Genomic DNA, 17,259 nt, shown 5'->3' with positions numbered 1-17,259 from the left:
GAAGCATAAAGAGAAAGTTTCTTGTTTGACGACGTCGCAAAGAGGTCCACTTCTGGAGTGCCCCAATGGCTAAAAATGTCAGAGAGGATCTCAGTGTTCAGTTTCCACTCGTAGCTGACCATCGCTCGTCGGCTGAGAGAGTCTGAAGTCACATTCAGTTGGCCCGGAATGTGTACTTCCAGCAGCCAAACACCATGCTGAACGGCCCATTCCCAAATCTGAATGGCTAGATCTACAAGGGGAGGTGACCTGGTACCTCCCCGCTTGTTGATGTAAAACATGGATACCGCATTGTCTGTGCGGATGCGGACCACTTTGTTCACAATCACTGGCTTGAAAGCTTTCAGCGCCAGGAAGATCGCCAGAAGCTCCAGATAATTTATGTGACATTTTCTGTCCTGTGGCGACCATAGGTTGCAAAACCTGAAGATGATCCAATGTCGCGCCCCCCCCCAATAAGGGAGGAGTCAGTCATAATGGTCGTTTGAGCAGAGGGCTCTGAAAAAGGAGCACCCACCAACAGATTGCTGGAAGATGACCACCATAGGAGATCTGTCATCATGCAAAGTGGAACTGGAATCATTTTGGTGTTCGGGTCCTCTGCCAGAAGCCAGGAGCTCCGAAGAGCCATCTGCGTGAGTCGCATCTTGAGACGAGCAAGGAGAAGAGAAAGCACACACGAGGCCATGAGGCCTAGAAGCCTCTGGAACCACCAGGCCAACATGCTCTATGACTGAATGAAAACCTGACACATGGTCAACAGATCCACCATCCTGTCCACAGTCATGTACACTCTGCAGTCAATCGTGTTCCAACGGAAACCCAGGAATATCAGGTCCTGAGAGATCGTCATGGAGGACTTCCGCCAGTTCACCGACAGCCCAAGGCAGAACAGGAGCTGGAGGAGAGACTGAAGGTTGCTCGAGGCTTTCACTGGATTAGGACTGCACAGAAGCCAGTCGTCCAAATATGGATACACATGAATACCCTGTAGCTGAAGAAAAGCCACAATGATCGACATCATCTTCGTGAAGACACGCGCGCTGAGCTGAAACCAAAAGAGAGCACTCGGAATTGGAAATGCTTCTCTCCCAGGGAGAACCACAGATATTTCTGATGCGGGCTCCAGGTCGGGATATGCATATACGGGTCCTGAAGGTCCACAACGCTGAGCCAGTAGCCCTTCCGAAGAGGGGACTTTATTTGGCAGGGCGTGATCATCTTGAATTTCTCTTGGGGAAGAGAAAGGTTGGACTGGGAAAGGTCTAGGATGGTGCGCAGGCCAGCCTGGTTGGGTTTGGGCACCATGAATAGACGAGAGTAAAAGACCCCCGTCGTTCCACTAGAGGAACGGGTTCCACTGCCTTGAGCTCTAGATGCTTCTGGACCTCGGCTCTGAGGGAGGGCATTCCCAACTGCTGATGGTTTGCCATGCCTCCAGATGAGACAAAGTCTGTCCTCCTTTTTCGGCGGAGAGATTACCTGTCCCTTAAGAGGAGGCTGAAGACTGAGAGAAAAATCGATCCCGTTGCTGTCTCAGACGAGAGCTACCTGTCGGAGGATCAGCTCTGTGTGACCTGCAGTCCTGGAACTCTCTGAAGCCTGAGGAGGACCGAGACTGGGATCCAGATCTATGAGCTTTGACTAGGGGCTTCACTAGCATCAACAGAGACTTGGCAGTTTGCATGCTCGCCTTAGTCTTTGGAAACTCATCATCTGTTGAGGAATGAAACAACTCTTTGCCGTCAAAAGGCAGGTCCAGAACTTTATCTTGGATCTGCTTTGAAAACTTTTTTGCATGAAGCCAAGCTCGACCAGAGGTGTCTACCCCCAATATAAGGCCTCGAGCTGAGGTATCAACATGGTGCGCAGCAGTCTCCAGCATATCCTGCGCCAATACCCTAGCATCTGAAAAACCGCCTTTAAAGTCTTCCAGCCTGTCAACAGGAATGAACTCCTGGAAATCAGTCAAATCCCCCCACAGTTTCATATTTGCCGCCGCCAAAATGAGCTCCACATTATCCTGATGCAATTTCAGTGCTGAGTTGGCAAAAATATTGTTGCCGAAGGAATCGAGCAACTTGTCTTCCTTGGCCAGAACTTGTGCCGCAGCTGCCTAGGTCGCAGAGGCCGGCTTGGATTGCAAAGTGGTAGCCGCTACCACCGTTGAGGAAGAGAGCGGACTTGACGCCAAGGCTACTTCGTCGGAGGTGTGAACCTTGCAACGGGGGGGTAAATTCTTTTATTGATGTGCAGACCAGTGTGGGGTTTATCCCATGGCCAGAACGTCCCTCTGAAGGAACAGGCCGGTGCGCTCCTGCAGAGACAAAGCGAGTGACCCCGAAAGCACCCCTTCCTGCAGAGCGGGTGCCTCAGGTACTGGTATGTCAAGGAGAAACATCATGTCCAGGGCTGGTCCTCACTATCCTGATCTACCTGAGGATCATCCAGTATGCCAGGATCAGACAGCTGCAATGCTGACGTCTTGCTCTGCTGGAGTCTTGTCTACCGGAGACAAGGGATGCAGAGGTGGAAGAGCTGGAGGTGGGCCAGGAGGTAGAGGCGGTACCGCTGCCAGGGCAACAGGTGCCGTGACTGGAACTGTCGGGGCAGGATGCAGCACCGGAGGGCAGATGTCTCTAAAAAGACCCTTAAAGTACTCCCTCACAGGGTCAGAGTTCATAAGACTCTGAAACATCTCAAAAAAGGCATCCTCTGGCAAAGTTTTAGGAGTGGTCAGTGGCTGCTCGGGAGGGGCATACCCCCACGAACGTAGTGAGGAAGGCTGCCAAGAGGGCCCGCCACCAACAGGGTCTACAAAGACCAATGGGGCAGAAGCAGCAGGAAGCAAGACCCTATGCGGTAGTGGCATCCGAGCGCGCCAGTCATAAGAAGGGCGGAACGGATTCAAACTGTCCCGTGGACAAGGGTGTACACCAAACATAAGGTTCCTAGCACCCGTTGTCAATAGCGTGGGTGTAAGGGAAGAATCCAAAATGGCCACCGCAGATCATGTGGGAAGGCCCACTATTTTTTTAACATCTGAGGAGAACTGAGTCACATATGTGGATGAGGCAGGCATCTCCACAGACTGGTCAGGGGACTTGATTGAAACTTTAGCCTTGACACAAGGATCCTCAGCAGAGCCGGTACTATGGGGCCTCAGATGTTTACTGGACATCCTGACGGGGCCCCCTGAATTAGCCTCCAAGAGAGGAACATAGTCAAAGCCGGTATAAGAGGAGTTACGGTCAGAGACCTCTCGATGTTCCCCCTCAACAGAACCGGTATCACCGTGAGTGCGGGAATGTTGAAGAATCAACCTCACAGACAAGACCTTAACAGGTCTCTCAGTTCTGTCAGTACACGCCTTAGCCTTAAAGAGAGGAACCTCGGAATGGAGTCCGGTCTGTTAAACTCCCCTGAGAGGGGCCTTGAACCGTGGTTCTGTACAGAAAGCCTCAACGGAGGCCTCAGGTCACACCACTATGTTTATATGGGAAGCTCCAGACAAGGAGACTTCAGAGCGAACTCCGGTACCCAAAGCCTCAGCACGACTGGGCTGGCTATTAGCACCTGATTGGTGAACCTCGGATCGTAATCCGGTGTCAGCAGCCCCCTCGCGGCAACCCTCGGAGAAATCCCTGGTACGCCAATTAGGCCTGCGATGCACCTCAGGGGAAGCAGAGCTCTTGAAGCCCCTCCCGGACCTGGAGGACGCCGGGAAGGAGTCCCCCATCCGGGGTGCCCTACAAAGTAAGGAACTTACCGGGCATCTATTCTTTCCGTCGATGAAGAGTTTAAAATGCGGTGGGGGAACGCGCTGGAAGACCTCCTCCCACCGACAAAGACGACGTTGAAGTGCCCGGACCGAAAGGGAGTCGCAGTAGAAACACGAGTCCCAACAGTGATCCGGTCCCAGACACTACAGAGAGAATGGGGATCTGCCCTAGCGAAGCGACATTCGCAAGAGGAACAAGCGACAAATCCCAAACGATCCGGCATAGACGAAGGACTACGCAACTGCAGAACTGGAGCAGGAGAGAAGGACAACGGAAAGAAGAAAAAATGTCTTTCCGGTGATGCAAGTGCGTCCAGCCCCGACCGTGCAGAGAAAAGGACTAAAGGGCGATGCGCGGGGTGGAGCTAAGGAGGGCGGGTTTATGGCCACGTGCGGTATCCCGCGTAAAAAGAGAAATTAGTGTTTCAATTTGATGCATTTTTACAAAAGTGCTCTGGTCCTGTCGCACTGGACGGAATGTCCAAAAAGTATGGAGGAAAGGGGACGGGATGTAGGAGTATCTGTGCATGGCACCAGGTATCATCCCATTACCGCACCAAAGATAGGAGAGGAGTTATGCACTCAGACAACCGTATCGAATGTACCCTCTCGACTGGATATAAAAGAACTGTAAGTGCGAACCATTGCGAATAACCTGACGTCATGGAGAGTAGATACTAAGACATACAGGCACGATGTGCGAATGATTAAAGACTGATAATGTAACTGAAGTAACAAGAGAAACATGTATACAGACACGAAGAAACCATATATACAAAGAGGATAAGTAACCAGATAAGTAGTGAATGTATATATGCAGAAATGCAAGGTAGACAAGATAAATAGGAGCTTGCTGCCGTAGAAACTACAACATGAGGAAAGCAGCTATGATGGAAAGATCAATGTCGGATCGTGCCAAGACCACCTCAGAATCAAACCAGGGCCGCAGATCACAAATGCTGCATCAAACTGCTTCATGCAAGGAACAAAGAATATCTGTATTGCTGAGACTGGGGATGATACATCAAGACATAATTGGAAAGTACAAAGGGAGATAACCAGGATAAGCTATGAATGAAGGGTACATTTCTTTCAGATTAAGCAGAAGTCAAAGCATCTGCAAGTGCCACGTATTTGACAATCAAGGATGAAGAAAGCACATGAAAGACAGAGCAACCAAGTCTCTAGAGGCCAAGAGGGGTAATAGCGCCCAGCATAAATAAATCAAATAGTAGATTGAAATGGACAAATTTGTGGTCTACTGACACGTGGTGAAAGACTCGAAAACAAGGCTTATTCATTAAGCCACAGAGAAAGATAGTGGTGTACCCTGAGTCCCTTAAAAATCCCAGGGAAGAAAGAAGTCAGCAAGGTCAACTACAAAGGAGAAGCCTTGGCTCAGGGTCTGACTGATGAGAGAGGGTAGGCTAATTGACCATAGTGGAAAGTGGTCTGACGTTGTCCTCTGCACCTGGGTTTAGTTCTGTTCACGTGCTATTAGAGAGCTGAATGTTCAAGGTTGGGAGAATATGCCAACCAATCATGAGTGGCTATGTAGCAGCATGCTATACAATGTTGCACAAGCCAAGCCACTGTTATTCTTTCTCATAATAACTATTATATGTATTGAGAGTACGTTCGAGGAGTGCCTACCAGATAAGGGCAGCCAACAATGTTATTAACACTTTATAACTATATATCTTCCCTTAATCAATCCCTCCCCTCGATAGAAACCTAATGAGAATAAAGAAAATGTCGAATTACAACCGATACTTTCGAAGGACAAGATCACTACCGGATTGGTAAACCTTGTCACATCTAACCAATTTGAATTACTGGCAAAGAGGGCCACAAACAATGTCCAGGTTATAGGTAATCAGCCGGGAATGCTGGATAATTGGATAAAACATACACATGCGAAAGCACCAACAGCAAAATATGTAAGCAATATAACTGTGAGTGATGTTCAATAGGGTGCTTTAGTGGACGAAATACAGATGACTGACTACCTATTTGGTTAGAGAAAAGACCAAGGCCCGGAACCCTGAATGACAATATCACGAGTATGGTGACTGCTAATCGTTAAAACAGTAAAATTATAAGAATATTCGAACAGTTTGCAACATACTTTATTCTGTTTTTAAATCGCAAATGTATGTTACAAATATTACATTGCGTACTACACTTGACTTCATTATGTCTGGTGATGGCAAATAGGGCAGAGTTTTTGAAGTTAGGTTTCGACTTTACAAGAGTACAGGAAAACCAAACCATTAATTCATATCACCAAATAATGGGCATGAAGTTAAAAAGGAAAGACATTCGATCAAAGAATTAGAAGCCATTATATTCAATTTAGCTACTGAACTGGGAGACTTTATTGACCCTACCTGTAAAAATATAAATCGTCAGGAGATTAGAAAAGTGAATCAATTGGTATGACCAAGAGAGGAGTTAGAGGATATGCTATCAATTGTTGTCTGGAACTCCAGGGGTTTTAATTAATTTGTAAAAAACCCTCAGGGTCGCAAAATACTGACAGAGGCCGATGTCTTTGTTGTGCAAAAACCCCGATTTACCAGAGAATTCAGCCTGCCTGGGTACTCTACTATTCAGTGAATCAATGGGAGGCTTTTATCACTAGCTATGATCTTAGACAATTGTTCATTGAATGGAAAACTGGGCATCCTAGTTCACAAACATGGTGTAATTGTACTTTTTAATTCCTAGATAGATTATGTACTAGTCCAGAGTGATCTATTCAGCAACATTGGGAAATTTGAGCTCGATGGTAACACTCACAGTGATCATGCAGCCATCAAAGTTGCCATCCACTGTACCGTTAATAGGTTAAAAGATCAAATGGTTGGCTCAAATACACCCAACGTTGCTGCTAACAGATTAATCTGGATGCAAAATAAGTGGTAAAATTAAATAAGGAGGTCTCAAACTTAATCTTAGACTCGGAAAGCAAAGATGAACTCAATCTTGAAGTTTATTAGGTAAAAATTGATTCCATATTGGGAACTATGACTGAGAACGCAATTAGAAGCACACATGGCATAAAGGAACCCGGCATGTTATTTGATGTGATAATTGCTCATAGAAAAAAACAGCCGTGGTCCAATATACATAATCTAAATAAATTGGGCCAATCTAATATAGAAACTCATAATGCAATAGTCAAATTGAGAACTGCCTACAGAAATGGGATCAGGCAACATAAAAACTCTATGGCCACAGCGCAGTGGCAAATTATAAATAATGCTCTGCGCATCTCAGACACATGAAGTTCTGGGCTTTCTACAAACAACAGACCTCAGACCTAACAGGAAATAATTAAATTAACCCAAGATATGTAGATAGCTGGACAAGATATTTTTCGAATATGTATACGATAGATTGTCTAAACAAGGAAAGGGTGTCTAAAATGGTTACAACCTATATGGCGATTGGGTTTCCATCTCAGCAGTAGATATTGAAGAAGTTATTATAAAATTAAGATCATCAGGAGCCCTAGGCCCGGACTAGGTCGCTAATATTGTTTTCAAACGGAACCCAAATGGATGGGCGGTCATAATTGAAAAACTGTTTAATCAAATAATTAAAACAGGAGACATCCCTCCGAATTGGAGGAGGTCCACTTTGGTCCCCATCCATAAAAAGGTCCAACGAGAATCACCAGAAAGTTACCGGCTGCTTGCCATTATCAATCCCTCTGCCAAAATATTGTATCACTTTTTATTGAGAAGAATTAATAATTGGCTACAAACTGATAAAATATTAATAAAGCAAGAAACGGGCTTCCGTAATGGTGGCAACACATTGACCAGTTTGTGGTGTCTGAGTTAATTAATTCAGTCAGCCTATAAGAAGAAAGCTTTATACATATCCTATGTGGACTATTCCAAAACCTTTAACACTGTGAAAAGGCAAAGATTATTGAGGAAGCTACAATGTTGGGTTTTAGATATGACGACTCAGCACTTTGTAATCGTCTCACACACTGGCGCATCATCTCAAATTCGAAGCAATATGAACGTGCAGCTGAGTGACTCCATCCATATTCAGTGGCTTTTCCTAGACCGACAATACGGTCCTTTTTGACCATACTCCCATCTGACTGCAGCATAGCTTGACGGCATTATATGAATATTCCAGAAGTAATTAATTAAAAATGAACCTTGAAAAAACAAAGGTTATGATCATAAAGGCCTAAAGAATACATATAAAGAATTATAAATGGATACTAGATGGCACGACAATTGAAATTGTTAAGAATTATATGTACTTGAGAATCCCTATATGTAATTCCTTTGACTCCAAACATTTGGCCAATTACATCAAGACGAAGCTGAGCAGGAAATGCAACGCCATTTATAGCTAAGAGTGGAGGCTACTCAAATGGAAGGCCTAATTAAAATATATAGAGCAACCATTGCCCCGAGTACTTCATATGGTTTAGAGAAACTGCTGGACCGGGAGATGCAATGGTTAAGTTTAATGGAGGGGAAACTATGTCGAGGCACACTGGGGTTGTTACCATCTACCCCAGTGGAAGCCATTTGTATGCAACTGGGCATCACTTCCGTGTCTACGCTATAGGAAACATGCTGCAGCCTGTTCCTCAACCAGGGCAAGAACTCAGAATCTCTTTATTTTGGATCTGATTTGATGCTTAGCCCTGAGGGTCTACACAAAATGATAGAATGCTGGCTGCAAGATATTGGGAAATACCATACAGACATTGCATTTACGCACAGAATTCCTCTAATGTAGGCTTGGACACTAAGGAAATTAAATGTAAAGCCGAAATCTGGCATTGTATAAAGAATATTGAATACTTATCGAGCAAGGCGCCTTTCAGAGATTACATTTAGCAAGGTTTTACCATTAGAGTTCCATTTAAATATTTTTATCAAGTTTGAAACTCAAAAACGCACTGCTTCATAATGAGGTTACGTTTCAACCAACTACCTACTTATGAACGCTGAGGTGCCTGGTCCAATGTCTATGGGCCTCAACACGAGTCTGGTGGCGCTATTACCGCCACATTTAAGGGTCTGCCAGATCATGGCCTTGGCGGATATCTCCCCAGCTCTGAGCTGGGGGGAAATCCGCTGAAATTTCACGCTCTTACCGCCGGCGGGAAATCCGCCGGCGGTATGAGCGCAAAATGTCCCCATTGAGCCCAATAGGGAATGGGGAATTTCAGAATGGACTCAATGAGGAATGGGCAATACCCGTTCTGCCAAACCCGTGATCCGGCGCTATTTGCACCGGGGGTTCGGCGGTAGGGCTTAGCGCCGGCTTTACCGCCCAACTCGTGATGAGGCCCTATGTCATATTTGTCATGACAAAATTGAATCTATACGCCATTTGCTTACCGCATGTACTAAACTGAGGGACACATATGCTAGAGGCTACTATAATTTTGTAACAGATATTGGGAATATACAAAATGACCGATTCTCGTCCTACATATTTTGTGGTGGCAATCAGAAATTGAATTATGTTACCTTTTATGTCTGGCAGATGATTTTGAAAACACATTTGGTAATATCTGATAGTTAATGGAATGTATGCTTTTAAGATTTTATAACCATTTATAGGAGGAATTTTAATAATGGAGGTAGATGAAATGTATGTTTACATTTTTTTAAATCTAAAGTAATGTAAGTAATTGATGTAATATATTTTAAGAAATTAGCGTTTCTTAACTTGGTGTTTTCAGGAATCATGTTTATGCACAGTAATGTAATGATTTAATGTTTTCTTTCTTTCGTTTATGGTTGTTGATGTGATTGGGTAAATGGTCTTTTAACCAATAAACTTAAATTAAAAAAATGTAAAGCTGCAAGTGCACAAGAAAATAGCTCCAATTGGCCACATGCTATCATTAGTAAAAGCACTGGTTATTCAACAATTCCCATTTACAACATTCCATACCTTGTTCTTGAAGTCTTGTTTAACAGTTATATTCCTGCTGGCACTTATAATTTCACCAGTGCTGTGGATATAGTACACACGAACCATTGCTTCTGGAGCCCAGGAGCTCTGCGGTGTGAGAGTAAACCCAGTAGTTTTCTGCTTTCCAGCAGCCACCACTTGTCCCTTGGATAAAACCTAAACATAGATACAAATAGTGTGCAGTTGAGTTTTAGAATTACTTATGTACAACATGTCAAAGCGTAAGTGAAAAATACATTTAGTCTCTGACTAATGGGTTCTGGGGTGAAGGGAAGCCTTGTCTCCTATGGCCATTGTTAGCAGAGGAGCATGCATTGAGTCTACATGTGTATATGTTGAACGGGTGGGTCACGTGTGCTTAAACGCGCACTGAGAGATGGACCCACACCACAGTGACACACTTTCTGATATGTATGCTCTAGTTCAAGGAGCTGATAGCTGATCCACAGTCAAGGATAACCTACTGAGTGTGGTGCCAATAGCTCAAGTACTTCTGGGGCACGCTGAGGGAAAAGATTTGCTGATGGCCGCCAGGTGGGTGAGGCAAAATATGTATGGACATTATAGTGATTATTAAAAAGGGTTGACCAGCTAAAATAGGCATAACCAACAGTATATCCAACTCTACCATCCACATTTCTACAAACCCCATGCATATCCAGATTCAGTACTCAAAAAGAGATGGCATTCTAGAATTTGATATACACGATTCTACCACTTCTTTCTGGACAGTGAAATTGGAGTGGGGTGATGCTAGGCACTGTCACTGAAGCATGCTGTGTAGTGTAATGCAGCACTATTTTTTGCATCAGGCACAAGATTGAGTGTGCACAAATACAACCTAGCAAACTATTGATACAGCTATCAATTGATTGTTCCACTTCATTTGCTGTAGATAAATTTGCCTGCAAGGTATTTGTATTAGCCTTTGGCACTAGCATGTTCTGTTGGATGGATTTTGTATTATGCTTCATTGAACACGAAGCAGCACAACAGAGAAATCTTTATATTTCGCTTTCACTTTTCACTTTTAGGAAAAGTAACTTGTTTGCAGGGTGGTTGTGTTAGTCACTTGCACTGACAGGTTTGGTATAGCGCGTGACCAACACTGCATGCGCAAATATTTTGTAGCCAGGGTGCACATAAATAGACTCACTGACCATCTCACCCTCCAACTTAGACTACGTACACCAGCCATTCAAGCACATAACGAAATGGCCCGACTACTCAGACATCCAATTCTATCTCTAAATTTACAGTGAGCAAACTCTACACTTTATCCACCAAACCACCATAGTGCAGCGCACTGCACACAACCTCTGGCCCAACCCTGGGCAGAATGACATAACACGAGCCATCGCTCCCCTTGCGCAACACGACGCCCGCGTGCCAAAACCTAACTCCTTCGAATTTTACTAGCACACACAGAACAAGTGCTTCAGGTTCGCACCTTTCCACTTCTTCTTTTCACCACGAACACCAACCCTTCCTCTCTGTTAGATTACCTAGTAACAGGTGGCAGCCCAAATGACAGGAATCTTACTATTCAAGACCGAGTTATATTACATCACATAAACAGACCATTCCAGATTGTACTCTCTCTCTCAAATGTGGCACTACTTTCAGTAAATGTAAGGTACTTGAGGGGTGCTGCTATTAGGGAGTGGTACAGGAAAACTGGTCTGGTCTGTAACACTATATTGCCTGCTTGAGGATTGTGTCAAGCACTTGATGAAACCAAGTGGCAGGCACTGAAACCATTTTTTAACAGCACGCTAGCAGCGGGCCTTGTGTCCACACACTTGTCAGACCATCCTTGGTTGATGGGCAATGTTGTGATGGTTCTTGCTTTCTTGGACATAGGATCCACACACTGAAATCAAAGGACTTGAGATGTGTTCCTCTTGTGTATGCTTTGGTATGGTAACATAACCCCATGAGCAGAACATGTGCTCAGAAAAGTTGTGTTGGACTATTGCAGCTACTGGACTAGGCAGAACCAATAGCTGCCACCAGCTGCACTGCAATTGTTAGATGCAGTATCTACTGACCTCACACACATCACTTGTACATGCTTCATCACTTCACCATGATTGAGTAATGCTTTTTTGTGACTCATCACGCATACAATCACTTATCTTATGTCATTTTCATTGGCAAACTGTCAGGAGACACAGCACAATCTGGTCTATTTGGCCTAGATGGAAGAGCTCTCCAGTCAGACGAGTGCTTTCCCTTCCAACATGGCGTTCCCCTTGGACACCATGCTAAACTAGACGTTACAGTGTAGTTAATATCTGAGATGGAGGATTGCTCACCAAGCGTCAGTTTCAGTCTGCAGATCCGTACATATAGAAAAGCAAAGGTGTGTTCTGTGCGTCGCTTCAACCTTGAATCCAAGCGCTCCTTTGTTCTTGCTAACTGCACACGCGTTCTTTCCTTTCCTGGATTTCCGCTCTTTTTCGTTTCCTTGCTCCTTGTTCCACTCCGCCCTGCTCTACTTAGTGTCTTCTAATGCCTAATTTCTTCCTGCTTCGTCTCTCCCATGAGAGCCCCTCCTGCTTCACTTTTTACCTACCGCTGTCTTCCCTTGATTGACTCCTTCCTGCTGCGGCTGTGCTCTGCTGGTTTTGCTCATCTACCATTCCAGCCTACTGCCTTTGATTACTGCGCTCCTTGTGGTTCATGGTTCTCTACGTCTATCCAGAGGCATTCCTATTGTACCATCTACTCTACAGCCAGCACGATTCATTCAGGGCTTTTTCCCTTTTCATAGGGTTTTTCCAGAGGAGTACACAACCTCCTGTTATTCTATCAGGGGTTTGTCGTGTCCCTCCCTGCCGGTGCTGCCGGCAGAGTGAGAGAGAATCAAGGCCTGCATGGGGCCGGGCTGAGGAGCCGGACAAAGAGGCACAACATGCGTAGTGTAGCTCGTGCCCGGAACTGACCTTGCCTCCCGGCCGAGCAGGCGCTTTATTTCTAATGTGCCTTAAGTCACTGCGCTTGCGGGACATAAGGCGTACTTTTTCCAACAAAACACAACAACACACAACACACGTGATTATGTCAACAAACAGCTTAACTCTTCTGTGCACTCCAGTCCAGCACAGTGCCGCACTCCCCCCAATGTCACTTTACCACTCATAGGGCCTCATTACACGGTAGGCAGAGGACCAAGGTGCTATTAGCACCTTGGTCCATGCCGGTAAAATACCGGCACCGCCTTGGAGGAAAGGGGAATTACCGCCCTATTCCAAGGTTGGCGGGCGGTAATTCCCCCTTCCCCCATTGCCCTTCCCCATTCCCATTTTTGCCCCATAGGGCTCTATGGGAATGGGGAAGGCGCTAATTACGGTGCCGCAAATTGCGGTACCGTAATTAGCACCCTGGTCCCTTTGCGGGTTGGTTTTTAACGCCTGCTAAATAGCAGGAGTTAAAGTACCAACCCGCAAAGGGACCTCGTAGTAAGGCGGTAAGGGTTTACCGGTACCGGTGCCCTTACCGGTACCGGTAAACCCTTACCGCCGTCCGTGTAATGAGGCCCATAGTCTCTTAACTTCTCCGAGCCCTCTGTGCTGTTCTTAAGGCATAATGCCCAGTGCTCGGCAGACGGGCCGTCACCGGGCCAGTTCCCCCTTCAGGCTCACCTTCATCATCTGGAGACGCCTCTTCAGGTCCTTCGGGTAGTTCGTCAGACTCATACCTCAGGGTCGCCTCTCCCTTGTTTTGATGGCTTGAACTATCTGGCGGCAGCTCCGCTTCCGCCGGGGCTTGCCTCTCCCCATCAGTCCACATTTGTCGGGGCACTGTCTTGAACCAAAACGCATTCCTGGTGATCAACTGGTGCCCTTGGCCCGCCGCCACCATTGTCCCTTCTGTTCGGGTCACTGTCCAGGGTACACAATCGTACGGTGTTTCGAGCTTGGTCTTTGAGGGGTTTTGCACCACCAACACATGGTTTCCGACCTGGCGTCCCGACTTCCTTGCATGCCTCTTGTTGCTCATGTGTTCATTCGCTGACACTCTCCTTCGTTGGGTACGATCGCTGTCATAGGTGTCTATGCCCCTGCTTGGGTGATGTGGAATAGGCGAGTTTACCAATGTCCCGTACATGAGGTCTGCCAGTGGTAGACCTCTGGAGCTGTGGGGCGTCACTCGATAGTTCCATAGGAATCTGTACAGATCCACTCTCCAGGGGCTGGAATGGGCCCTAGATATTCATAGCACCTTGTTAATGGTCCACATGAACCTCTCCACATCGCCGTTTGCTTGTGGCCACCTCAGCGTGATGTGGTGATATTTGATGTGCAGATCGACCAGGTATTTCTTGAGCTCGGTACCCTGGAATGGTGGTCCATTGTCACTCTTGATGCATTGTGGCAGGCTATGTGTGGCAAACATCTTCTCGAGTGCCGGTATCACCACTTCTGCTGCTGTCGAGGATACAATCTCCACCTCCTGGTATCTTGAATGGTCATCGATGGCCACCAATAGATATGTCCCTTCCTGAATTGTGCAAAAGTCGATTCTGATTGCATCCCATCTTGACAACCCATGCTCTGCCGACTATATGGGTTCAGGGTTTGGCGGTGCTCCTGTCATCTGGCAAGGGAGGCAGGCTGCTATGAGTTGCTCCACCTTGATGTCAATGTGCGGGAACCACACTCAGTGTCAGATCCTGGCTTTTGTCCTGACCATTCCTTGGTGACCTTCGTGTGCCAGCACCACGATTCTGTCCTGAAGACTGCTGGGGATCACGATGCAGGCTCCTCCCAGGATCAACCCTTCGCTGGTGACCGACAGATCCTGTCGTACTGGGAACATACCCGCGAGGAAGTCTCTGGCTGCCGTTGTGCGATTGTGCACATTGTGGAGGAAAGATTTCCACTCGCCCGATATGATGGTGTTCTTGATCAGGTTGCAACAGGGTCAGTGTGGTTGGCTTCCACAATGTCATTTATGCTGACTGTCTTGGGCTTCATAGTGTGGATGATCTGGCATATGTGCTCTTCTGTCTCCTCTGCCTCACCTACTTCTGCTAGGGTGGCAGTCCTTGGTTGCCTGGATAGGAAGTCCGCCGGTCTGTCCGTGCCCACTTGGTAGGCCAACTCGAACTCGTATTGCTGCAAGTGAAGTAACCACTTCCCAATTCTGGCTGGGGGGGTTGACGATGACCCTGTGAAAATTGGGTTTAGAGGCTTGTGATCAGTGTAAGCCCCGACTTTCATCCATAGAGATAGATGTGGAAGTGGCGGCATCCCCACAACACTGCTATGGCCTGGTTCCGTCGGTGTGAGGGGGGTGGGATGCGTAGGCGATGGGCTTTGTTTCCCCTCTTCGAGATAATTGAACGAGGATGGCCCCGAGGCTGACAGGGCTGCCGTCGACATACAGTTCTGTTGTTAGTGTGGGGTCATAGTACGCCATTGTTGTTGTGGCTGAGAGGGATTTTTTGATCCTCTGTAATGCCTCCTGGCAGACGGGGCTCCAGACCCATTTGGTGTTCGATCTGGTGAGTTCCCTGAGTGGCTCGGACGTCGTTGCCAGGTTGGGGATGAACCTCCAGCAGTATGACACCATTCCCAAAAAGCTGTGTACCTCTGTGGGTTTTGTTGGGGGGAAGCCTCTTTTATGTCCGCAACTTTTTGTGGGTCAGCCGACACTCCTGTGCTGTTGAACACGTACCCAAAGAATGTAATTTCCTCTTTCAGGAACTCACACTTTTCCCAGTGGATGGTCAAACTTGCGGTCTCTAGCATGCTGAGCACCATCTTGAGGCGACGCATGTGTTCCTGCCTGTCGCTGGCGTGGATGAGGATGTCATCACTGACATTTAGCAATCCTGGGATGCCATGTATTACCTCCTGAATGGCCTGCTGGAAGACCTCTGCCGCTGACGAGATGCCGAAACTCAGTCTCTTGTATTGGCATAGGCCCAGGTGCGTGGAGAAGGTAGTGATGTCCTTGCAGTCCATCGCCATCTCAAACTTCTGGATCCACAGCATCCAGCGGTGGCCCACTGACGATGGGTTGGTCTAAGGGTCGAACGGCCCCAGCGTAGCTGTGGTCCCACCATGAGGTTAAGAGGATGGTGCCGTAGGTGTCAATGTCGCTGCAATTTTTGACGGAGTACCGGGCCTGGGTGCGGAAAGGCCAGTCGCCATGATGTTCCGGTGCTGGAGTTACCACGGTGGATGTGTGTGTGCCGATGGGTCTCTCCTCGCCTTCGTCATCTTTGTGTTGATGGGGCACTGAGGCACCAAGCAGCTCCTCTTTGTTGTAGCAGGTGGTGTAGTGGTACTTCTTGTGTCACCTGGCATGAAGGTTGAGGAGCAGGCGAGCCAAAAATGTTCTCAGTTACCACCACTGTAGACTTTTTTTTTATGTGCTCTGTGGATGTTGAAGCATTGTAGGAGAAGAGATAAGACATTTTTTTTTTTGTGCCCTTGCCGCGGGCTTGTACGGCGAGTTATGGCTTAGGAAGCTGGTGTTTACTTGATCCCATCCTCGTCGCCAGTGTCGTGTCCCTCCCTGCCGGTGCTGCCGGCGGAGGGAGAGAGAATCAGGGCCTGCATGGGGCAGGGCTGAGGAGCCGAACAAAGAGGCACAACACGCGTAGTGTAGCTAGTGCCCGGAACTGACCTTGCCTTCCGGCCGGGCGGGCGCTTTATTTTGAATGCACCTTATGTGACCGTGCTTGCGGGACGTAAGGCGTACATAACAGGTTTGAATACTTTTCGGGATTCCTTCTTTTTTTGACCACAGCTAGCAAATTAGAAATTCACAGTCTACAGACCGTTGCCGCTAACTAGCTAAAAGTCAGTGCTCGCTTCATTATCTAACAGAAAGCGATGCCCATCTTCCTTTAACTGACCATGGAACAATTAGTTGCTGCAGTGCAGAACCTTACTTTAGAGATTCAAGCCCTTAAAAAAAAACAATGCTACATTACGGCAAAAGGATGCTTAGCCACTGTTGGAAATACCCCAAGATCCGCTTCCTGGTGGGAAGTTTGATGGAAATCCAAGAAAAGTGAAAGACAAGCAGAAACAGAAAAAAGGAACACACAAACCATCAGATACCCAACCGAGATTTCAAACAGCACCCGGAGGAAGAGCCAATGCAAGTGGGTACCAGTAGAGGACCTTTATCTGCAGAAGAAAGGAGTAGAAGAAGAACCTTAGGGTTATGTATGTATTGTGCCTCCAAAGATCATATGGTTCGTGAATGTCCCATTGCACCACCTAGGCATTCGGGAAACGCTCTTTCCCGATCGTAGACAGAACAACTATTCGGGGAAAACAAGCGTGTTCCCATGGAAACAAAAACCATATGCCAGAACAACTAATGGTCGTCTTTAAGGTATCCTTACAAGTCTGTCAACTTTTGTACCAGAACATTAGTTAGTTAGTTAACTGTGGTGCAGCAGAAATATTTATGGACGAGCAATGGGCTCACTCTAAAAATATACCTTTATTTACCCAAACCATGCAAATACCAGTCAAAGG

General features: G+C 46.8%; 1 protein-coding gene across 1 annotated transcript in view; it reads right to left on the bottom strand.

Annotated features, from left to right (window-relative positions):
• The window catches only part of LOC138453420 (CD109 antigen-like), a 1,060,964-nt gene that overhangs the window by 584,172 nt on the left and 459,533 nt on the right, over positions 1-17,259 (bottom strand). The window contains exon 14 of the mRNA XM_069606254.1: positions 9,731-9,907. Coding sequence (XP_069462355.1) covers positions 9,731-9,907 — 177 coding nt within the window. The remainder of the gene's footprint in view (positions 1-9,730; positions 9,908-17,259) is intronic.

Source organism: Ambystoma mexicanum, chromosome 4p (assembly GCF_040938575.1).
Source record: "Ambystoma mexicanum isolate Mex_15411 chromosome 4p, UKY_AmexF1_1, whole genome shotgun sequence".
NCBI classification, from domain to species: Eukaryota; Metazoa; Chordata; class Amphibia; order Caudata; family Ambystomatidae; genus Ambystoma; species Ambystoma mexicanum.
The sequence above is the reverse complement of the archived record's forward strand: the minus strand, read 5'-3'. Positions and strand labels throughout refer to the sequence as shown.